The sequence below is a fragment of the Phalacrocorax aristotelis genome, chromosome 3, assembly GCF_949628215.1.
Source record: "Phalacrocorax aristotelis chromosome 3, bGulAri2.1, whole genome shotgun sequence".
Lineage (NCBI taxonomy): Eukaryota > Metazoa > Chordata > Aves > Suliformes > Phalacrocoracidae > Phalacrocorax > Phalacrocorax aristotelis.
The window spans coordinates 57,836,571-57,862,162 of record NC_134278.1 but is presented as its reverse complement, the minus strand read 5'-3'; the positions used below and the strand labels follow the sequence as shown (position 1 = coordinate 57,862,162).

Sequence of the window (25,592 nt, the reverse complement as noted above, 5' to 3'; positions counted from 1 at the left end):
TGTTGTATTTGACATAGCCAAGTTATTTTAACTTTATTTAAATCAGCCAGGGACAGATTTTGCCTGCTCTTACAAGGTCCATATGTAGGACTGACTGTGTTTCTTCAGATTCATAAGGTACTCCATGTTGGCTTAGTTTTGGTAAGGGTGCTCTATTTGTTCTTTTTCACAAATATGAATGAAATGATTAGCTTGAACTTTAATTGAACATTGGCAAAAGTTTGGGGAAACAGGGATCTTTCTTCCAGGCTGGATGAAGGGATGGCTCGGATTCACTCTCTCTTCTCTTTAGCTGTAAAACTTCTATTTGTTTTGGCATGTGGGAAATATGTGGCAGCTGGAGTTTTGGCTAGGTGTTACGTAGAGCCTTCCAAACTAGGCCTCAGCTGTATGGTTGTCAACAATTGTAGGAAGATAATGCCATTTCGTTAGATGTCTCTATTCTTAGGCTCCTAGAGCATCTTCTCTTGCATTTTGGCAACCTGACAATGTGCACATGGTGAGCAACCATGGGTCAGCTAGTACATGTAAGCCATGGTAACTCAATTGCATGTTGAATCTCACATATTATAATAATGAAACTAAACAAAACTATTCACTTTCACACAGGCTTTGTTGAATTTACACTTAAGGTTAAATTAGTGCAACTGTTCTATGAAACAGAAGTGAACTGATTCACTGCATCATTCAAATGCACTTTGCAGCATGTAAATTGTTTCAGCTCTAAAGCACACAGTGCAGTTTTCTATCTACCTATATCCTTCCTATGTTTTTATGCATATGTGTTTTTTTATCTTACAGATAAAAAAGAAGCTGCTGTGTCCAAAGAACTCAAAAGTAAGAAACTACTGTGCCATAGGTTATGATCTCTTTTATATGTCATGTAGTTTCAAACAGCACGTTTCAATAATCTGAAATAATAGCTATTGAATTGTTGAAAATACAGAGAAGAAAGTAGCTAAACCATTTATAATTGAAAAATGACGTGTTTAGACTTCAGCTGTCTCCTACTTTCTAAATCCATTCTTATCCTACTTCTAATTCTACATTCCTCTTTGTGACTGACAGTTTTGCCTTCCTCTCTTTTCTACCACTGTCTTCAAAAACAAAGGTTTCATGGGGAAGAAAATGTCAAATGAGGTCTCAGCCAAACACATTCTTAGTGGCAGTAATTTTGGTAAAGGCTGAGAAGGCTTCTGAGGCAGAAGAGAAGTAGGGGCTGGGCTGTTCTGCATAAATAACCAAAAAACGCCCTGAAAACATGGTATTGTTAACAAGGGAACTCTTACATCTTCCTTTTCTACAAATTTGCAAGCATCAGTGCCTCAACAGAGTAAGGATAATAAGAATTTCACTGGCAGGACTCAGATCTCTTTTCTGAAAGTATGGTATATAAGAAAAATTAGGAAAGCTATGGAGCTTTGAAATCTTATTCAAATTCAGGGTTAAAGAATCCGCTGACTCCCATTTTCTGTATATGATCTTTCCAGACCTGTATGGCAGGAGAATCCCTGCCATCCTCAGTTTTGGAGGAATTTATTAAAAGATTTCTTTTGGTCATCAAGAAAAGCTTATGCATTTGTTTCCCACCCAAATTTTGAAGAAACACTGAACAAATGATTCAATGGTCTTACTCTACAAGTAATGTCCTGTTAATGAAATAACTGTCTGTTTGCAAGCATGTCTTTAAGGATCTATTGATTTGGGCATACGATTCCTCTCATGGGAGAACTCCTCAGCAGCTGTCATGGCAAAAATTCCCAGCTCCATCGCATGAGTGAAATTTGCACAGTGAAATTTTCAGCTGAAATTTGTTCATACAAAGATGCAGAATCATTAGGACTGAAATAATTTGTGACCTGCAAACTAAAAAGCATATAAAAAGAAAGTTTAAAACATTTGGCACTTTTGATTCCATGTTACTGAAAAGTTAAGTAAAAATATATAAATTACAGAGGATTTTGTTCCAAAATATCCTTCATTTTATTTTTTGTCATCAATTAAAATTATTTTAGTTGCTCAGACAAGAAATATTTCAAATGAAAATAAAAGCCTTGGTAGAACAATAAGAATCCCAGCTTAATTTATTTTCACAGTTGTTACCAAAAAAAGAAAGTAAGAGAAGTCTTGCTGTCCAGCAAGCTCTAGCTGAGAACTCAGATGGGAATAAAAGCAGGAGTCCTGCAGTTTTGTATTAAGTCTGTCTTGGCACTTGCAGAATGTGTGTTGGATCTCCTGCTTCTTCTGCAAGAACAGGCACTCAGGAAAGTAACAGTAGGTAAACTCTTCTACATATTTCCCTGAAGGAGCGGTGAGCACCCCAAGTAATTACAATGCTGTGACAATAACTAAGTTAGGATATAATTATCTGTTGCAGACTTTTAAATGGATGGAAACAAAACAATCCCAGACATGCAAAATATATTTTGTTTCATTCTGTTTCACAAGACAATCTGATGCATCTTTTATGAACTTCTCAAAAGACTGAAGGCGAAGAACTCAAAATTACATAGCCATATTCTTTTTCTTTGTAATAACATGGTGACAGATGTGAAGGATTAACTAACATTTTTTTTGCATTCTGTAATTCAGATTGTGATTAAAATGATTAATTATTTCCTCTCACAATATGGAAATGTGAATTTTAAGTTAGAGGATTTTCTAGTTGATATAAAAAAAATCTGTTATGAAAGTTTGTCTTATGGATATTTGTCAAATTATCGTGGTTTAAGTACAGTCTGTTTTAATATTTCCTGAGGATAAAAATTATTAACTAAACACTAGTAAAGAGTAAATAAATCCAGTATGCTAGTCAGGTTCTTCTATCTAGGGCTGAGATTCTCCAAGTCTGCTTGGGGGTGCACATATCTTTCATCATTTGGACCTTCATTCTGCAAGGAAATGTTCTACCTCAGCAAAGAAAGGATAGTGCAAATGTTTCATGAAAAGGCCAAGAACAGAGGAACTACAGTTAAGCAGCCTGAGAGGGCCTGTTTCTCTGCTAGGATAATCCAGCCGTTGCTCTTTCAAGTGCAGGATCAAACATGAAGTTGTTCTCCTAATGCTCCTCAGTTCCTCAGGATGAAGAGAGATTCCTGGTGTAGCTCTGTGTGTGAAGGCACTTTGCAGAAGTAGCCCAGTTTCACCTTTTCTCATAAGGGAGAGATTCAGATTAGGGGAAAGGATGCCACCCTGAATAGCTGTGGGATCCCAAGAAGCACCACTGCTGAATTCACAACAGGGAATCCTCCCCAGCTGGTGCAGGCTGGTTCAGGAACTTCTGCTCTCAAAGCTGCAAGATCAAAAGTGGGGGCTCCCAGCCCATTGCTGCTGCCTGAGTGCTGAGGCCATGCCCAAACCCCTAGATATGTGCTTTGCTCTGCTTTGCCAATAGATACTGAATTAGTAGACAGAAAAAGCTAAAAGAAGTGATTCAGTGCCTAACAGCAAGTGTTTACTAGGCCTTCAGCTGGGTATTTTGTTGATGCCTTTGAGTTTATTGAAGGCAACTCAGCTTTTTTTCCTTGGGTAATCTCTTTGACTAACTCTTCAGTGAAAAAATTACTACAGGCTGTACCTCACTGGAAGCCTTTCCTCAGATTTCTGGTTTTTTAAGATATAATGCTTTGTAGTAATTGGTTTAATTTGTTCTCTTTTTTTAAGAGCCAGCAAAAGCTCCTGCAGCCAAACCAGCCACCAAGAAAGCAGCAGCACCAGGTAAAGGAACAAAATGTTCACATCCAGTGCATTTCTCGTATTCCTGAACCAGTTCATTGCATCATAGCACCATCTGCTGGATTATACAAAAGCCAGCGGTTTGGGGGTTTTTGTCTGTTTGCTCTAAATAATGGTGACGATTTGTATGTGCAATCTTTAAGAACAACATTTGCATTGATCTCTAACATTATGGTTGCTTGTCCTCTCATGGCACCTGTAAGGTGCCGTATTAGGCCATTCTGCAGGGCTTGAGTCCAAAAAATATATCTGAATCTAGAGATGGATTTAAAAAGCAATATTTCCAGAAATTAGTTTCCATGTGAAGCTGTATTTGAGCCCTTCAAGAAAGGGACCTGATTACTCAAAGTGCTGGTCTCACAGTAGGTTTTACAAAACTGGGGCTCTTTTAGATAATCATAAATACACCCTGAAAAGACAAGCAAACTTTTTTAAACAAAATAATGGCACAAAATCATATCTGAATTCAGATTGGATTGCAAAAATCTACAAACTTCTATTGATTTCTGATCTCTTCTGTTTCACAGCCATCTTCAAAAATGCCACATCATGTCTCTGCTTAATTTAATAAAACCCAATATAATGAAATCTAAAGGGAGGGTGTCAGCACGATGGGACTAGGCTCTTTTCAGTATTGCCCAACGACAGGACAAGGGGCAATGGGCACAAGCTGGAACACAGGAAGTTCCACTTAACTATGAGAAAAAACATTCACTGTGCGGGTGCCAGAGCAGGGGCACAGGCTGCCCAGGGAGGCTGTGGAGTCTCCTTCCCTGGAGACATTCAAACCCCACCTAGACGTGGTCCTGTGCCCCCTGCTCTGGGTGTGCCTGCTCAAGCAGGGGGGTTGGACGAGATGATCTCCAGAGGTCCCTTCGAACCCCTGCCATTCTGTGATTCTGTGAATAACAGATATTCAGAACATTTGTGGGTTTACTACATTTTAAATTAACTAACAAAACACCCCAGGAATTTGCATATGAAATTAGATCAATATAAAGCCATAATATTATTCTAAAGTAGAGCAGCTGATGCTGCACCAGAGTCTGTACTGCTGAGATGTACCTGTTCTGGCATCACAGGAGTGGCCTGTCCACTCCCTCTGCTGCTTCTTGCCTCTAGCTGATCCCACTATATGTGGCTATATGGATCTCGGGTCTTTCTATTTTCTTCTTATTTTTCTTTAAGATTGTTCTCTAGTTGTCTTTATCTAATTCAGACCATTTTGGTGGTCTGTCTCAGAGGTCATCTCTACCAAATAAGGGAATAATAACTTGTATCAGTAGGGGAGATTGGGAATTGGTCAAGGATCAGTGCAAGCCAGGAACATATTCAGTTGTCTCTACCACAAAAGGACTTGCAGCCTGGAACTGAAGTCAATACAGGTTAGCATATTGCGTATAGTGCAGCTGTACATTGTACCGTGTGAAGCTGGGCTAAGAAGCACCGTTTCCCCACCGACGCTCCCAGTCCCTTCCTGCTGTTTGTTTGACACCACATTCAGTTGTGCCAACACAACTGGGAAAACGATGTCAACCACACCATTGCCATGGATTAGAGCTAAAAACTGTCCTAGAAATATGTGTGTGTGTCAGGGTGCTCAGTCTGGATCATTTCAGTAAGTCTGGCTTCACAAACATTTATATCTGTGTAACTGATAATTTCTTAAAGCAGCTTTGTTGCCAAAGTGCATCATGTAGCTAGACCCTTAGATGACTCGACAGTACACTGCAGAAATCATTATGTTAGAACCATATGCTTAGAATTAATTCATTCCACCTGCTTGCATCCAATATTTGTGTTAATCTTTGAAAAATATTCCAATGAGTCTGCTTGTTGGCAAGAATGGTGATGACAGTAATCTGCTTAAGATAAAGAAAAGGGGAAAAACTGGCATGGCTTCTTATGGAAAAATATAATGAGTTTGTCTGTGCTGACACATTCCTAAATATCCAGTTTGCCTTAAAAGTGTTAAAGAGCGGTAGGTTTTGACTTCTACATTTTTGTTTCCCCTCCCCAAATGACACTGTTCTCTGAAAATTAACTTACCCCCAGAATAACTCACCATAACAAAATATTAAATATGCTTGTTTGGCAACATCGTAACTAGACTGCTGCATATTAGTACAGTAAATTAAATACATCATCCAATTTCATATTTCATTATCTTCCATATATCTTATTACACCGCAACCTGTACCCCAGAGTGCCTAAAGCTGAAGGTTTAGTCCTATTAACAGACTGAACAGACTGAGAGCACAGCTGGTCATCTTCCAGTGCTTCTATATCACATATGCTCCTGGTCTTAATATTACTGGTGAAGAAAACCCACCTAATACACTGTGCACTATTTTTAATTCCATATATTTATACAAAGAAAGCAAAAAAAGTGGATGTGGTGTTTGGAAGTCTATGAGAGCTTCTGCTTCTGGAAATTGCTGGCTGCTATAGGAAACCAGCCCCAAAGAATATCTTTTACTTGATTTTCAAAGTAGATATTTTCAAATGTAGTGGGTTTTTTTTAACTGGAAAAAAATTACCTCTCTGGCACCCATCTGAATCTGGGCTGGAGAGCATAGTATTTGGCTTTAAAGCAGAATATTTCATAGGTATATGCAAGTGGTGTTATTCTGAAGGGAGAAACCAGATTTGAAGGTATTTCATGACACTAGTCTTCAATTACACTGCCTTATGATGTCGCCATCCCAAACCCAATGCTGTTTCCTCTTCTTTCACCATGGCGCATCACCTCCACAGCTGTGCCAGCAGGACAGGTATGAGAGTGACCCAGCCTTACAAAATATCTATCATTTTTTTCCTGAGAAGGGGCACAGATTTCTTTCACAGGTTTTCCTCAGGCGCTCTCTGTGTGCTGGGTCCAGTGTGTTGTCTGGAGGGTTTCTCCGACCTGGGGGTGTAGGTGCCAACCAGCTGCCTCACCCTGCCATCCTCTGGCAGGACAGGCAGATGGAAAGGAAACCTGTCCCCTTGCCCCCATCCCAGGGAAGAGCTCCCACACCACTTCACATATCACACCCCACAGCTATCACTAACTCTCTGCTGTGTGAGCGGTCCAGGTGTCAGCGATGGGGCACTGACACATCACACCTGAACTTGGTAACTTTGCTGGGTCTGTTTTGGCCCCAAGAGGAAAGCAAGCATATGGCAGTGCAGGGCAGGGAAGGGAGCACAGTCTCAAACCACACAGGGAGTGTTTGCAACTGAGTTAACAGAAGGGTGACTGGGTTCCCTGGCAGGCAGCAAGCAACCTTGGTGCCACTGAGCCCTGCACACTCCATTTGCTGGGATCAGGGATGAGAACTGTAGATGAGATCTGTGAATCCTCTCATGGAATAGCCTCACGTTGTACACAACACTCCTGCACCTTCTTTAAGCACTAGTCACAGTGCTTCCCCCAAAGATTTGCCTGATTTAAAAATCAGATCTAACTCTTTTCAACACTGTAAAAATTAAATCCTAATTACAGCTTAGAACTTCCCTGGAATGGTCTTGCAATTTTTAATTTAATTTTACAGTATGTTTAACAGATTTTGTACTGTCACTTAACTGCCTAATTACTGATTTTTAATGCCTAATTTTTCCCATCTTCCTCTCCACACACATGCAAAAAACCATCTTTTTTCATTATTCCCTTTGGGCTCATAATAGAAACTCTTTTTGAGCACCGTTTTCCCTTTGAAAATGAGTGAAATTTAGTTTGGACCCAGAAAGAATAAAATAAGTGTGACAGACAAATAGCCAATTTTAAGTGCTCATTAGAAGAGGTAATGGCTTTAACTGCAAGAGGGTAGATTGAGATTAGATATAAGGAAGAAATTCTTCACTCTGAGGGTGGTGAGGCACTGGAACAGGTTGCCCAGAGAAGCTGTGGAAGCCACATCCTGGCAGTGTCCAAGGCCAGGGCAGATGGGGCTTTGAACAACCTGGTCTAGTGCAAGGTGTCCCTGCCCATGGCAGGGGGTTGGAATTAGGTGATCTTTAAGGTCCCTCCCAACCTAAACCATTCCATAATTCTATGATGTCAGCTGCATCCAATCTCTCAAACTGACTCTGTTGGTTGTACTAGAATTATTAAAGTTTTATTATGTCTCTGATTTCCCTACTGTTGGTAAGAAGCAGAAAGAAAAAAAAAAGCACACATTATATAGGGAATGAGTTTGTGAGATAAGTACAGAATAGTGGAATGCAGGTTATACTGAAAAACCTGGTCAGAGGATGGGTTTAAGAGGTTCAGATCTCTCTGCCTAATGCAGGAAGATAAGTTCTACTGGTGATGGGAAGTATTTACTTAAAAGACAAATTATTTCAATTCTTGGTTCAAGATGAATAACAGCAACAAAAATTGCAGCAGGGAAGAACCTTTGTACTTGCCATATGGTATAACCAGTGCTATTCTACTTAAAATGAAAGAAATAACACAAAGTTTATGAGACAGCAGGTATGCTTTAAAATGGAGGAAAGGCTTGCTAAGGAGCTGGGCTTGTTGGTTGTCTTTTAACGATCACCTGTAAGACAGAATTAAGTAGAAAGAATGCTAAAACCATGTAAATGTTACAAAAGAGTAATAAAATTCAGCACATCTATTGAATGATTTACCAACACAGTGGAACAGGCAAAATTATCATGGATTCTTTCTCAGGTCCCTCACAGTCAGGAGGTTCTCTTGAGTCACACATCAGGGATGTATTTTACTCACAGCACTACACCCCCTCCATCATCCATCCACCTACTTATTCTCTTCTTGTGTAGATATATCAACCAAGAGAAGAGACATCAAGCACCAATGTAAATTATATGGTACACATCCCCATGTAAGTACTTTTGAAAAGAGGAAAAGGAGATGAACAGTGTTTCTTTCTCTCTCACCATATGTAAACATGGCCCTAGTAGAGTTTGCCATCCTGCAATCTCCAGAATCTTATGTCTGAGTGCCTCTGTGTGCCCTGAAATTTGTATTTATAAGCAGCCACTACCCCTGGTTTGTATCTCTGCATGTATACCTGTGGTACTGGTGTTACCCAGCAAATTCTTCTTGTAGCTGGCATACTCTGTTCAGTTTTCTAGTCCCTGATGTTAACCCTCTTAGAGCTTTCCATAAAATAAGAATAGCCATTTTCAGGGTTTATTTTCTGGGTTTACAGTTTATCTCTTCAGGGATAAATGATAGAGGTAGCTTATTGCATGCATAAGGATAGGCTTTGCAGTTTATTTCTGGACAAAATAAATCTTCAGTCAGGTAGCAGATGAATATGCAGTTGTAAACAAAATAATGAAACCCTACCTGTATAAATCCTGCTGCTCAGGGTCCTTGGGTTTAGGTTCAGGATTATTCTATAGTCCTTTTGGATCACAGAGGCTTTCCTTTCGGTCCAGGTTAGCATAATTCTTCCTCACTCCGACCTTAACTCTTTGGGTAGGTAAATATCATATCTTCTCTGACTTATTCAGTTTCTTTCTGGTTTTAAAGGGAGAGATACAGGCTTGGCTGTCTTTGCACAGTAGGTGGAAGTTATCTGATCTCAGTCCTCAGCAACCTGTAGAAGGGTAGGAGGAAATGGGTCTTGGTCCTCACTTGTTTGTCCCAGAGAGCTTCCACTAGGCTTAGTGAAGCCTCGCAGCTGACTCTGCTTCTGGTCTGCCAGCAATGCACTATACCCTCAACAGCTAAAACCTTGCTGCTATTGCAGTAGTCCATTACTCAGCTGCTTCTTAATATCTGCAGGAATCTATTACGTGGATGGAGACAAATTCCACAAATCATTCCAACCCACTGACATTTTCATCCCATCTCAAGTCTGAGGAACTATTGCAGACCAGGAGGTCTTAAATTGTCCACAGGATTATATAAACCGGATCATCATCTAACTCTGAATCGGAAAGGAAAAATGAATTCTTGACTTATGTCACAACATACACCCTCACAGGGGAAGAATTTTCTAATGTTAGAAGATTTTACTTTACAACCTTGACTTCTTTACACACAGGATGGAGCTTGAACAAGCTTATTTTTCATGAGGCTTTCTAATCTGAAATCCAGTTTTTATTCACTAATTTTTAAAATCTTTTTGAGTAAGTGGCCTAGAATTCAGGATGTTTTTTCTACTTTTGCTAGGATGTTGGAATGCCGTCTCATAGCCTGGCATACTACTACAATACTGTTGCATTTATACCTTCCTTATCCTATCCTTTGCTTCAGGATCATATAGAGTTAAAATAATTTCCTATATTTCCTTTCACATTGTAGTGAGCTGTGAAGACACCTGTACTAAAAATTCAGCCTTATTTCTTTTGTTATTACCAGGTATTATTAAATGCCATGGTCCAGTCTACTGAATGCAGCAAAGTACTGTTGTATTACTAGCACAAAAATAGCATTACTTCAAGAGCAAGGCAGGGGGAGCAAGTTAACAACAAAAAAGAAATTATTTAATACATGAAAGTAACAACAAAGAGAATAAAAAAGGGTCAAATTTAAATGCTATTTAAATACAAATCAGAGCTAAAATGATTATTTAAGTGTGTAATCTTTATGGAAAAGACATTTTAAAGTACTTTGTTCTGAGGCTGACTTTCATGGTCCTGAAGTTGCTTCATGATTTAAGTGCACTTATGGCAAGAATTGGGCCCAATTTCAGCAAAGCACTTAACACGTCTTTAACTCTATCTTGAGTCAGCAAAGCCTTTAAGCTTTGTTGAACGCAGACTATTTGTTGAATATACACTATGTATGTGGCTACCTTCCCAGGTATTAGTCTTTCAGGAGTGGTACCTTTGCTTTACGGGAAAGGGAATAAATGGACCTTGTCTTGATCATTGAGACCATTATGAAAATAGCATTTGATTTCCAGGGGAGCAGTGGTGTGGACTACAGTGTTCTATACTGTGTATGATTATATTACATCTATAATTTATTATGTTCTCGGATATGGCAGTGCTATGTTTTAGCGAGAGAGCAAGTGGAAACACAATATGCTTAACTGTGATGTTTCTTAAATATTAATTTTCTCACATCATCATATAGGTTTACATCAACTACAGATTTGAAAGTTTCCGTATTAAGAAATTGCAGTCCAGTATCATATGTACAAAACAAGCCATTACTAATGCACAGTACCACTTTAGTCTGCAGAACGTCACAAATAATCTGATCAGTTTTTCTTTTCTATAACAGCTGCTTGGAGTGCCCAAGTTTGGAGCTTTATATATTTCAGAAGTAGTGGTTGCTGGGTTTATTTTGTGCATACAGTAGACTCCTCAGAGCACTTTATTGACTGTCTGAGCTGCACACTTCTCCTAGCACCTTCTGTCAGTGTCCCCCATGATGCTGCCTCTGCAAATACCCTCTGAAGAAGCTGCTTGTCCTGGCTAAGGCAGTCAAAGAAGCCTTTCGAAATATTTAACCACATGCTCGTCCTTTGACTTGGGCTCTGAGAGCAAATAGCTTTTGTTCACTGTCTCATTCTAGCCTACTTCTTTGGGCTAAATGACATCAGTATGCAGCTCTAAGTCAAACGCTACAGTAAGAGCTCCTCTACTAAGTTCATTAACTTTGAATTAAATTTATTCCTTTAGGATCTCATTGCGCTAATTTTTATGAACTATTGTTTTTGTTACTGAATTAGTTTATTTAATCTGCACATCATGTTGGCCTAATGACAGGCAAAACCTAGAACTGGTATTTACTTCAAAGTTTTCTTTCTCTTCTGAAATGTCTGTTCCAGACGCATATTCTCAATGGCTTACAGAACTTGAAGCAGAAGTCGTTCCCTTGTCATAAGAAGGTGGAGTATGAACAAGCTAAAGCATGAGCAAGTAGTAAGAGCTGAGTGCCATCCAAGCTATGACCTCCCTCAGTGCATATGCTCTTGTCATAAATCAATTACAAAGTAATATGGCTCATTTTACCTCACAATGAGAGACTGTTGAGAAAACTGTATTACCGTCACCTTGCAGTGGTCTATGAGCATGCAAACAATGGCTGCACCTGATGTCATGCTCAGTAATTTGCCATGTTGCTTGTTGCCCTCCTTTGAGAAGTTCTGCCTGGAGTGATGCCTCTCTGGAGGTTCTCCTGGTTCAAACAGATGTGATTCAACACAGGATTTTTCTAAATCCAATACATGTCCTTCTATTCATTGGATTGACTGGAAATACTCTGCGTCTGAGCAGCTTGACCATCTGAGTACTCAAAAGGCTGGAAGTACTCTCTGCGTTAAAGAATCACAATATGTTTTTTTAAAATAAATTTTTTTGCCAGCTGATCCTTAGCCTGAATGGCCATGCCAGAAATCCTGAGACTAGTGAAGTTAATTTGTTCTTAAAACAAACTAGTGCTAGCAATAGGCATTAAGAACTAATCTTTTCACAAAGGCTCTGCTCATAACATGTAAGGATTTCACACAGTGCTGTTCATGGGTGGTACATCAGCTTTGAAAACAGGCAGTTCCCTCGTCAGAATTGTAAGATTAATAAAGGATCAATTCTTTTTAAGGATTCCAACTAAAAAATATTTTTATTTCAATAGGAAATTAGGCACCTGTGGTCTATGAATACATCTTCACTTTGTATTGGTTCTGCTCCTTCTGATGAGAAACCATAAGACCCACACCTTCCCCTTCTTATATGGCAAAAGTGATGGAAGTATGTTGTTTTCTTACATAAGTATGTGCTTCAAGAGTGTTGACTTGAGGAACTGATTTGCCTGTGATTTGAGTCCTTGGGGAAGGTTTTCCTCTGATTGAGGAACTTCTGGAGCTTTGCCAGGCTGGCAGGACAGACGTCAGAAATCTGCATTCTTTCCATTTCCTCTTTATGATGGATCTTTTACTCTTGATTATCACAACTTTTGCAGAAACTAACAGAGCATTTCAGATTCTGGAGAGGAAAAAGTGTCTGTCTGTTTTCTGAGTGACAGCTTTGTCTTTAGGCTTCAGCGTACTTATACTTGAGCCTTGTGAAAAGAGGTATTTGCTTCCCCTCTGTGTTAATGCAACCTGATGTTCTTAAAAAAGATAGACTTTCTGCCTACTCAAGTATGGGAAGATAGATCCTATCAGGTTCAAAGAAGGATGTGAAATCTAAGAATGACTCTAGTTTCTGAGTCTTACATCTGAGAGACAGTGCTCAATGCATTTTGATCACCTCTTTTTTTTTTTTTTTTATCTAGCCTGCTGAGGAGTAAGAAAAAGTGTACTAGGCTTGAATGAAGGTTTCTAGCAATCTGTATTCAAGTATGTTCACATAACACAGAAGACCATGTACTGTTACAGTTATTCTAACTTCAGGATGGGTTTTTTGGTTGTGTAGACCTTCTAAGGAAAAGGCAGAGCTTGTTGCCTCCTTTAAAACATAAAGAGGGATTTAGCAAGGTATGACCAGTTCAGCCTCTTCCTCATACAGACTTTTATAGCAAAAATTGATATATGGAGGTGTGTGAGGATTCTGAAAACACGAGAGTCTAGCTTGCCTTTGCTGAGGACTGACAACATTCACTCAAAATTAGGGACCTTAGCCAATTTGATGGTGTCTATCCTAACACTAACTTCCTCACTGAGTTTCAGTCGTGCATCCAGAATGATGCATGACCTGTATTTAATAAGAAATAAGCTGTATTAAAATAAGACTAAGGCAACTAATGAAAGCAAGTGTTTGGATATGAGAAAGCATCTCCATCTCCTGCCTCCCAATTATTTATTTATTTATTTATTTATTTTATTAAGCAAAATCACCAAAGTATAACCCTCTAGTGTCAAAAACTTGAATAAAAGCATAATCCTCTACACAGACGTCTTTAAGTCCTTTTGCCGGCTTCTACTTTATTCAGCGATCCTGAGACATTTCTCAGTGGTAAAGGCTTCCATCCTCAGTGTTGATGCCATTGCCTTCTGCCTTTGAAGAAAAACTCTAGACCCAGTATAGACCAAAAGCATTTGCATTTCATCCAGGCTTCTTTTCTTTCTTTTCTTTGTACGTTGTTTTTTCCCGAATACTTCCCAACATAGTAGCAGATTCCTAATACAAAGATACTGATAGAGAGAACTGTCTCATGTTTTTCTTTTCTTCACAAAAATCCATTTAAAAAACTGTTTGTTAGCCCCCTCAAAAGATGTTCACTTATAGAGCAGCAGGTATATGCATGGCATGACCTTACCAAGTAAGGGCTTTCCTTGGTGCGTCCAGAAAGACATATATTTGTCCAGTTCATTAGCTTTATAAATCAAAGCGTATGGTGTTAGTGAGTTTTTCTATATTGAACCAGTAAGAAGAAGAGCAGCCCAATATAGCAGGACAAGTACTTCTTGGGAGCAGGAGAACTGGAAAAATCTAGTTTGATGCAAAACTTTCTCATGTGGATTAACTTAGGCCTAATAACATGACCGAGCTCATATTGCATCCTTTCTATTTGACAGGAGGAGCTAAAGGGACCTTGTCTGTATCTAGCTTCTTATGTTCACAGTACTCTTAATGAAAGGATATCTTGGAGAGCTTTAACACCCTGTCTCATTTGGTTTTAATTAACCAACATGGTATGAAGGTCTGAGAAGGGAAATGACAGGCGTATGGCCTATAAAACTGAGATTACAAGACTGCAAGACCAGGCTAAATTTCTGCTCTCTAAGGATTGAAGTATTCAAGACATTGCATGAATATGACAACAGTAGGCTTTAATGAATATAAAACTAGATGCATTGAGATAGATTCAGCCTTGAGAAAAGGAGGCTTAGGGGGGATCTCGTCACCATGTACCAGTACTTAAGGGGCAGCTACAAAGAAGATGGAGACTCCCTTTTCGGAAGGAGTCACATGGAAAGGACAAGGGGGAATGGACACAAGTTGCTCTTGGGGAGATTCCGATTGGACACCAGAGGGAAATTTTCCACAGTGAGGACAGTCACCCATTGGAATAATCTCCCCAGGGAAGTGGTTGACTCGGCCACACTGGACACCTTCAAGAGTCGTCCAGACAGGGTGCCGGGCCATCTTGCCTAGACTGTGCTCTTCCTAGAAAGGTTGGACTAGATGATCCCTGAGGTCCCTTCCAACCTGGGATTCTGTGATTCTGTGAAATACTTGCGGCAAAAATTAAACAGTACAGAAAACACTTTTATGCAGCTACTGATTGCAAACAAATAGTGTTGATTATTTCCCATGTGGTGCACAGCACAGAACAGCAAATCCACTTGAAATGCCATTTATTTAAGCTTTTTATCAATCTGTGTGATTCCATATACAATTTTTATTTTTCTGAACACTTCTTGGACATGAGTACTTTATCTGAATTAGGAGATAACACACGTGCGTGTGCGCACACACACACATAGATATATGTGTACACATAGCTATACAAATTAGGATGGGATATCAATTGTTCTCTCCTGGTGGATGGCAGAGGGTCACAGTTTGTGACTATCCATCCTGATAATAAAGATTAAAGTGCACCACAGCAAACGTGCTAGCCTGCATGCTTTTCCGCATTGTTTGCACTTCAGGGAAGAGTGTGGTTTAGGGAACGACTGCAGAGGCAGGTTCAGGTTCTCCTCTGTCTCACTTCTGCTCCTGTGGCTGTCTACAAGTATGTCACTAACAATGAAACAAAAAATACATTTGTATGGTTTTATTGACATGTTATACATAACTTTGCCAATTTTCATAAAAAAGAAAAGCCATTTGTTCAAAGCATCAGAGCTTATAAAAATAGTGAAACGTCAAACTAAATCAACTCTCAGTTCCATGCATGGTAGAAAAATAATGTATTACCAGCAAAAGTTGTCTGAATAAAATCATGTTGTAGAGTTTCATATACACACAAAAATGGATAAAGATAAAAGAATTACAAATGTCATGGCAATTGCTTAATGTGTCTACTGTTGGAAATATCCTTTCATGTGTAATACTAACTACTCGTTAGTAACAAAAAGAAAAAAAAAACAAGATCAAGCAATGATAACCCGTAGCAAAAAGGAAGATCTAGGTCTGAACTTTCCTGTTTTATGGCTCATGTAATACAAGGTTTCAATTCATTCCATTAAAATATCAGACCAGGAAGGAATCACGTGAAATTTCACACCTTGTCAGATTACACCAGAAATGCTTGATGTCAAATTCTATGTTATAATTTTTTTTTTTCTTTTCCCCATGGGAAAGGATCTTACCTCATATGCTTCTGGAAGTAAAATTATTATAAAAGCTCTATAGAACTTCCTTAATGTTTGCAGTTTTGAAAAACAGGAGATGAAGCTAAATAAATGGAAAATTTTATACTTTGCAAAACACTTACTGAGTGTTGTTAATGTCATACTGTTCCCTGATCTCATGAGAGCTGACAGATCTTAAAATGAGAGGGAAAAATAAGTGCCTCAGAACCACTAAAGTCATAATTACATTTCCTTCAGTTTCCAGGAAGCAGTCCTGAGCAACAGCAAAACAGAAAACCCCAAGAAACCAATCAAAATTCTCATTTCACAGAATGACTCCTAAAATATCTATATGAAATTGGGTACTCTGAAGAGCACTTGGGTTACACAAAACCAAAGCTGCAGCTGTTGTTATGATTAAGCTCACTGAGTCAGCCGAACTACTGACTCCCAAACTTCTGTCCTCTCACTTCTTGCTATGTTTCTCCTCCTTGACCTATACTAGGATTGCCACCCAAGGCAGGGTGCCATCAAAAGAATATAACATTTATTCAGGCAATAAACTTTTTAATGCCAACTCACTCTCTAGCTCCATCACTTTTCCATGTTGCTCGGAAACTCATATTCCTGGCTCATTGCTTTGATCACATCACCCTGCTTCATGACCATTTCCACTGAATCTCATGCCTCATATACAATGTGACTATAAAGCACCTATGGTATTTTAAATACATATATATTATATGATAAATACAATAAAATGTGCTTTATATAACCATATTAAAGCTGTGTCCCTGATTTCAGTCAACTACTCTTGATGCTTTAAAGTATACATGTGGCTGAAAGATATTGATTATGAAATGGTGATGAAATTCCATCAATATTTTTGGTAAAAAAAAAAGAAAGATAAAACTATTAAAAAAAAACTCAGAGCAAATTTTTATTTCAGAAACTATGTTTTGCTTTGAAATATATATAAGCTGGCTCCTCAGATTTAAAAACTCAGTCAAAAATAAACATTTAATTTCAGTTATAACTACATACATTACTCCATACAAACTTAGTGAGAGTGGGAATATGGAACAGTGACATATGTTGTTTAAAACTTAGCAACTGTGTGGTTTTTTTATATTCCAGATCAGCCTGCCCTTTCTAATATCAATTAGTTTCATAGTTCTTCATGGAGTATACCTCTTTTATATGTCCACCATGCATTCAATGTTAATATTGATTATGAATTAGTATTTAATGTGACTATTACTCATATTAATGTTATTGATTAATGTTTTTTATTTTCTATTGGCAGTTCTTGTTCCTTTTTGCTTATTGAGCTCAAGGATAGCTCAAATTTAAGGATAAGCTTGCTTTTAATGAGGGCACAACATTCAAAATCACTTTGAACATGGAACTTTATACCTTGATTCTAGAGTGGAAACTGTTTAAACCTTAATATTTGTCAACTGTATACCACAACATTAATACAAATATATGCTATAATAAACATGGAGAAAATACAGTCATCAGATACCGGAAAGCTATGAGCATGGGTAAATGTATGTATTTAATAAAAACTGCCTTTATCTTGTAATCTGTCAGCTCAGGTACTCTTGAATTTAGGTAATGTGCCTGCATGGATCCAAACTTGCACACCAAAACCTTTATATATGCTGTTTAAAAGCATCTGCAGATATCATCTGCGGACAGCAAAAGCTTATCTCCATTTTAGTTACTGTGAACATCAGCCCTGGCTGGTAGATCACGCTCACTTTCTGAGACACACGTTCAGTCTCTCACTTTTCCCCCTAGTATGCCTCCTACTCCTTCTCTGAGAGGGTTTTGAAACACATACTGGCAAGATGGTAAGAGCTGTTACAGAAACTACCATTAAAAAATTTGTAAATCCCAGTCATGGTTTGCCAGAGGGTACAGGGTTTAGGTGGATGAAGCTTTCCACCTTCAGCTCCCAGATCCTGTTTCAGTGATTAGCTCCTGTGAGCTGTTGCTGCCCCCATACTGTGTATTCCTGTAAAAGAGGCCGGGACCCCCTCCCCATGGCTACAGAGGGGCAGCAGCTGAGCTAGATGCTCTGCTCATTCTCCAATCTTTCCAGTGGAGAAAGGCAAGGACTCTATCACAGGTGTCCTGAGGCACATACAGCTGGTTCCAGCCCTCCATTTAGACCACCCTGAAGTAAAACTGCAGATATTTTAACCTACACTGTTTCTAGAGTTTCCTTTTAGCACCGTATTATAAGAGTTAAATAGTTTGGTGTCCATTATTTACAGCTATGTGACCCTGCTTGTGCAGCGTGAAAAGCAGTGAAGAGACTGATGACAATGATAAAGGTTTTATTTTGACTTGCAGGAAAGTAGGGAAGGGCTCACCTGAACTGAGAGTCCAAAGGAATATGCCACATCCAACTTCCAGTAGTGGTGTGAAAATGGTTGTCCAGGGCAACTAGAGAAAACATTACAAGAAAAGAAAAGTAAATTTGATTTTTTTTCATTTTCAGAACCACACAAGAAAGAAAAAATGATGGACACTGGTGAATGTTCTCCCCTTTTTATCTTACTTTTCAATTATCCTAATGTTTTAAATTAATTGTCAAAAGTCAATATTTGCTTTTTGTTTGCTTGTTTTTACAGCCAAAACAGCAAAGAAAGAAGTAAAAGTACACGGTAAGACTTGTGAAAGTAAGCTTTAGAGTCTCATTTATCTGGTTTGATTTTAAGTTGAGACAGGATTAGGTAAAGGGACAAAATAAGTGAAGCCAGAGATAAAGATTTCCTGGTTTAACCGAAGTTACTTGAGCAAACTGGTGGCTGTGGAGCAGACATGCAGCCATTTGGTCTTCTGGAACTGGGATCTCATCAAACGTTGCTGAGAAGAACAAAGAGAGAGACATTTTTTTTATTTCAGCTTTGAAAAGGTTTATCTTTTCAAGGAGGAAGGGGGCTGCTTGGCGGTTACAGTAAATGGATGGAGACCAAAACACAGAAATAGGAGCTTCAGAGTGTGAAGGGAAGGAAAAATATGGGTTGTTTTATTTTGGTTTTATTCCAAGCATCCATGCCTGTGTATTTTATTGTTGTTCTTGTTATTGCTGTTCTTATTCCTGACTGGAACCTACTTCTCCAGTTTAACCAAATTTGGGATAGCATAAAGATTTTCAACTCCTTTTACAGCCAGGGTTGATGACTCATTCATCAGATGACTCTATTTTCTCAGATATAGATTCAGAGCAAAAAAAAAAATCCTACAGTAGACAGTGAATTTATAGAAAAATGAATCTGTCCTTTTCTGTAGCATAAAAACCTGTCACAGTGTTTCAGAATAGAGGTGTGAAAAATGGAGGAAGAGAAATGTGGTAGTTTGATTAATTTGGATTTAGTTAACCCAATTATGAAGACTAATAAACAAATTAAATTGAAAAAATATGTTTAAGGCAGGCTTTTGAAAGTGGATATTACCCTGTATCAATACTAGAAGAGTTCTGTGCTTTGAGTTTTCAACAAATTAAAAAAAAACCCCACCCTTAACTTTCCCAAATTAATGAAATTGTTAAAAGGAGATTTCTACTGCATACCCTCCACCTGTGTCTGATATTTGCTTATTCTGAAACCTGTTTTTACTCCTTCTCACGTCTTCATTACTTGAAAATAGTGGAGCTATTGAGGTTCCACATAAAACTCACCTATTGACCTTGTATTCCACTGCTTTTAATCTGCAGGTTCATTAGTCGTCTGCCATGAGACTATCCAAACAAGCAGCATATGTGTGTGTCAGTTTTCCTCTGCACAAAAAAAACGAATGCCTGCTCTGCATAGATAGGGAGCATATTGACCAAGGGAAGATGTGTTAGGATCTATCTTAATTTCTTATGCGCTTGTAAAATTTGTTTCCTGGACTGTTTTCTTCTATTTTACAGCACCTGTGGAAACTCTGAAGTCAAAAGGTGGGTAACTTTGTTTTTTAAATTGATATGGAAGTTTTGACTCTGTTACTGAAAAAAACTTCATGTGACAAAATTGCTAACAGGTGTCACTTATGTAAAACAAAGCGGACCTTTTAAATTATAATGGCTCCTTCCTTGCAGCACCTTAAAGCACCTCTAGAAAACAAGTGTCTTTTCCCCAAATTGTCCATAGTCTAACAAACTGTAATTCTCCAACTGTATCAAATTCACTTTCTAACCCTATCTCAAATCGTAAGGTGTTTGTGAAAGGCAGGCAGGAGAAGTAACCAATCTTCTACAGAGACATGACACAAAGAGTAATATTCCTTTTTTTTTGCCGGTCCAGCTGCAGCACAAACCCAGTGACTGAACAGTTGTTTTCTTCAGAGTCTCGGAAGATTTACAGGGAGATTCAGTGAAACAGTTTTTGCCTTCCTCTCGTACAAGAACTGCCGATGGGGAGGTGGGAGGTGAGGGAACATCAGTGCTTGCTCCAAAAGTTGTTCCTTTCCTGAAGGCACAGGGAACTGGGACTAGTAAGAAACCTCAGGGGCTTAAGTTTGATCTGAGAAATTATTTAACTTTTTGTGTCAGTGTCTGACTTTTTACATATATACAATGCAAGACACTAGCTCTGGATTGCCCTCAGGAACATTACAGATGCCAGTTGCATCCTAGACACAAATGGAAAATGGGATGACAAGTGCACTTCACTTTCAGTCTATTTTTGTTCACATCAATGACCACCTTGCTTTACAAATACTCCTTTTCAAACAAATTGGACTGCATGTATCAACTGCTCAGACTTGTGAGTTGTAGTCTTGGAGCTGTCCACCACAAGTCAAAGGTAGGGAAATGCAAATTGCCAGTTGCTAATACCTAGCTATCATTCAAACATCTTTTACTTTAGAGTTCATCTCTGAAGCCTCATTCACATTAACCAGTAAATACTGACACAATTAGGCTGAATTGCAAGGCAGTGGAGCGCTTTTCTGGAGCATGAGGAACAGTTGCAGAATCACAGCTGTGAAGATCAATGTAAGGAAATCAAAGCTGATACATTATTTCCTTTATTGGATGTTTTTAAGTTCCTTGCTTCATGGGCTAAATTCATAATGCTGCCATTGCTCTGCAGCTAATTGTATTGAGCAAAACAGAAACCAGAGTAATTTAGGCATTTGTTCTCTTTATACTCCTGCCAGACAAAACAGAGAAACTGAATGGAAAAAAGTGTGTTGAGCTAAGCTTTTGTATTTTTAGCAAATTCTAGACAGCCAAGCTGAAAATAAAGGTAGCCTTGCTGCTACGGGTGATAGAATAAAGCTTCCCCCTATTGTCTGAAACCTCTAAGCAAATCTTTTTGATACATTATTATTTCTCCTGCGATGCTGTACTATGCATATGAAGTCAACATTTCAACACCTGTGAACACATTTTTGCTAAGCCTGTGTCCATCAGGCTCTGAAAAGAAGTGAACCGGTTGTTTCTTGCAGAATTAAGTCCCGTTCTGCAAACTTTTTTCCTTTCGCCCTACTGGGAAATGTTGTCATGTATCTTTTGATATTGTTGTTCCCACTGATTATATTTACCCTTTTATTGAAAGTTATTTTGTTTAGGTCACCGGTAAAGTTTACAAACAGAATTATCAGGGTTTTTGAAAAAAACTGAGGTTTTTCCTGTATGCTTTATTGCTGTGAGTAACCTCTAAACTTCTATTGAATACAATATTTCACATTTAGTTAAGTAAGAAGCAAATGTTTGTATACGTAATAAGTCTTCATTGTGTCACCGTTGTTTGCAGGATGGGAGCAAACCCTTCCTTATGAGTTACTGAATTAAGGGGCACTTGAAAGAAATGTTATAGGAAGTTCACAGTTCACTAAGGATAAATAGAAATTGTAGGTTTCTCTTGCATAAAAAAAAAAGAATAATTCTGTTTTTTCTGTTGTCAAAAAAACAAAAAACTTTGATTTCAGCCATCTTAGTTTTACCATAGGATCAGTCTAATGTTGAACCTGAAATGCACCATTATTTAAGTAAATAACAATTTTGTTTTAATCAGCCACCAAAACCCATTAAAGAGAAATAGCTGACGTTAGCTCTGGAGTAATTGTTAATTTCTGAAAAATTACTTGTTAACAAGTGATCGAAATTTAACTTTAAGTTGCTAATTTTGAAATGCAAACATTGCCTGTACTGCAGGGGAAAAATTATATTTATATTAAAATGTTACAGTTGTTCCTTCTACCTCTTAGTAAGAATCACAAAGGAATGATATTTTCTTCTAACTATAAATTTTTACAGTGACAGACAAATTCTAGTAGTCTTTAATAGCTATAGCTTTCACTAAGTCTGAACAAAGCCCGTTACTTTTCAGTCTGTATTTGTTTGTTCTTTATACCTGCTCTTTATTTACTTTTTTTCCCATTTTTCTTCTGTTAATCCATTTAGCCTTAGCAGTTCTCTGGGTGCAACATGATTTCAAATATTCAGTAGCTGTTGGCAAATTTTAAAATTTTTAAGCATATTCATGGAAGGCAAACAGTCCTGTTCTGAAAACAAGTGAGGCTTTTGGTGAAATTCTCTTCTTCGGTAATTAAAAAAATTAATCTGCTGGCATAGAAGTAGATCTGGGCCATTCCCACTAGCTTCTACTTCGGACGAACTGTCAAGCTCAGATGAAGGTTTGTTGTATTTTCTCAAAAAAGGTTCACTAATGACACTATGGCAGGGAGTTTTTTCATTTCTCCATGCAACAGAACAGTTCCTAAATCATAACAGACACTTCTTAGGTTCATGATTTCTTGATATTAGCGATGTCACAATGAGGACCTCCTGCCTCTGACCTCAAGGTTCAGTGAGTAAAGTGTTGTCTCCAGTCAGAGTGATTTCTTTTAGCTTTCCTTCTCCCCAGGCAATCACAAAATAGCTTTAAAATCAGTGATATTTTGGAATGCATACTTCTGATGTGGGTGTTAGTTACACAACCTGACTCTTTTGGGATAAAAATATTCTTTCAAATTTGATTGTAGTCTACAACTATTGAGACTGCAAAAATATTTGACTGATGAATCGCTCTTCTGGCTACTTTCAGCAAAAAATAATGTCTGCTAAGCTTGCTTTCATTTGATTCCAAACAGCTTAGCATGGAATCAGAGAAACGATTATAGAAATCATCTACAATACCCCAAGTTGTCAAGAATTTTGCTAAGAAATGATAAAACATATGGGAGTCCAGACTCCATTTACTTCATTTTTTTTTTTAACTATAATTTACTGAAAATATGGATCCCTGACAAATTTTTACTTTTACCTTTATATGCATTCATTTTATTTTGTATTATTTCAGGCAGGATTTTTTTGGTGGTTTTGGCTTGGTTTTCTAGTTTTTGGGGGTTTTTTTTAATGCCTGATGTTCTTCCACTGAGGAGAAAATTATAATACATTATAACACATCCACATTACCTAAGTTATATGGCTGAAGGATCAGCTTTTCAAATTGGGAACACCTACAATGGGCCAATTTTTTACAATGAGATCATCTTTCAGGCTTCCACTCAGAAGTGGCAATAATTTTGAAAAAGCTCAGTGGAAGGGATGAAATCTTGAGCTACTCAGAAAACTTGTCCCTGTTCTAACAGAAATAAAATATTTTTTTGACTCTTATTCCAAACTCTGATACTATGTGCGCAGGCTTTCTATTTATACAGACTGTTAAAGTGGCACTTATTACATTGGTAATGCTGAGAGGTCTTTTATCATCAAAGTAGCTCACACCTCCCTTCTCAAAAAGCAAAAGGAATAATGCTGTGTCCTATTTGTCCTTCCAGATACCACTCTGCCATATCCAGATGATGCTACTTGACAGTTTCCAAAAGTTACTAAAGCTCTGATCTGTCTCAGCAAGTTCTTCTTTACAAACACTCACAGAACCGTTGTGGCATTACTGAACACACTGATAGCCAGAATACTATTAATAGTAACAGTTGTTATTTTTAAATAGCAGCTTCAATGCCTCTCAAGGATGGCTTCTTCCTTCATCATAACTGCTTTCATGGTCTACCACCACCACATGAATTTGATTACTCTAAATACCTGATCTCAGAAAGCTGTATTGCTCTTCTGGAGATACTCAACTGGATGCAGTTCAGTATCCAGAAAATACTTTTATTTTTTATTCCATCAGTATGCTGGTTTTCAGAAATTGAACAAACCAAAACTCCTGTAATTTTAGCTAAAAAGGATAAACATGCATTGGAGAAAACCAACAGTTCCCAATAATTCATTTTACCCTTATCATAGCTGCTTTTGCAGATTTAGATACTAAACATACACTTTGGAATGCATATGGGACTAGTTTCTGTCGCCTGTTTTCAGATCCTTTTTTTCCATATTAAAATAAGTTTATTCTTCAAGATGTTGACCACTTCAGCAAGATTTTCGAAACACTGTGATGTTGGTTGGCTCAGTGGCAGGGCACAAAGTCCAGATTCACCTAAGCATGTAGGTGTCTAGTTTATTGCTGATTTAAGTAGCCCTGGTGATCACAGAATCACAGGATGGTAGGGGTTGGAAGGCACCTCTGGAGATCATCTCGTCCAACCCCCCTGCTTGAGCAGGCACAACTAGAGCAGGGGGCACAGGACCACGTCCAGGTGGGGTTTGAATGTCTCCAGGGAAGGAGACTCCACAGCCTCCCTGGGCAGCCTGTGCCACTGCTCTGGCACCCGCACAGGAAAGAATTTTTTCCTCATATTCAGGTGGAACTTCCTGTGTTCCGATTGTTGCCCATTGCCCCTTGTCCTGTCATTGGGCACCACTGAAAAGGGTCCGATCCCATTCTCTTGACACCCACCCTTCAGATATTAATAAGCATTGATAAGATCCCCCCTTGGTCTTCTCTTCTCCAGGCTGAACAAACACAGGTGTCTCAGCCTTTTCTCATAAGAGAGATGCTCCTGTCCCTTGATCATCTTTGTAGTTCTCCACTGGACTTGCTCAAGCAGTTCCTTGTCCTTCTTTAACTGGGAAGCAAACATGCTGAGGTTACCATCTATCCCTTCATCCGAGTCACTGACCAGGACTGGACCCAGTACAGACCCCTAGGGAACACTAGTTACATGGGTGCGTCCCATCAGGGCCCATGGATTTGCGAGGATCCAATTTGCCTAGGTGATCTCTGATCTAATCATCTTCAACCAAGGGGAAGTCTTCCTTTCCCCAGATTTTCTCCCTCACCTCTGGGGGCTGGGATGCCTGAGGGCCAGCCTTAGCAGTAAAGACCGAAGCAAAGATGGCATTCAGTAAGTCTGCCTTCTCTGCATCCTGCCTCACCAGGGCCCCCACCTCATTCAGCCGCAGGCCCAGTTTCCCCAGTCATCCTTTTACTGCTGATGTATTTGAAGAAGCTTGATCTAGGCCTGAGTAACACAGATGTCAATAGCAGAGATCTACAATAAATATGAAGGGACTTTGCTCCTTTTTGGACCTCTCTATGTCCAGTAACATCAATGCAAAGTTAGGTACTTGGATACAAACGCAGTACACAAATTCTTTTTCCTGTGGATCCAGTCAGTCATCCTTTCAGCCTAGACTTGATTTTCAGGCAAACTGAAGATTACCTTCAATAAAATAAGTTACCTGAGGTAACTGAGGTGCAGGGGTGAAATATTTCATCATTCCATGGAGGTTGTGGAGATTGCTCACAAACACCCTTTCACCTCACAGCATCCTGGGATAAAGAAGAG

At 38.7% G+C, this 25,592-nt stretch overlaps 1 protein-coding gene across 1 annotated transcript in view; it reads left to right on the top strand.

Annotated features, from left to right (window-relative positions):
- Positions 1-25,592, top strand: part of TRDN (triadin) — a 232,904-nt gene that overhangs the window by 130,013 nt on the left and 77,299 nt on the right. The window contains exons 16-20 of the mRNA XM_075087552.1: positions 802-837; positions 3,664-3,717; positions 18,403-18,435; positions 18,536-18,568; positions 19,819-19,845. Of these exons, the coding sequence (XP_074943653.1) occupies positions 802-837; positions 3,664-3,717; positions 18,403-18,435; positions 18,536-18,568; positions 19,819-19,845 (183 nt within the window). The remainder of the gene's footprint in view (positions 1-801; positions 838-3,663; positions 3,718-18,402; positions 18,436-18,535; positions 18,569-19,818; positions 19,846-25,592) is intronic.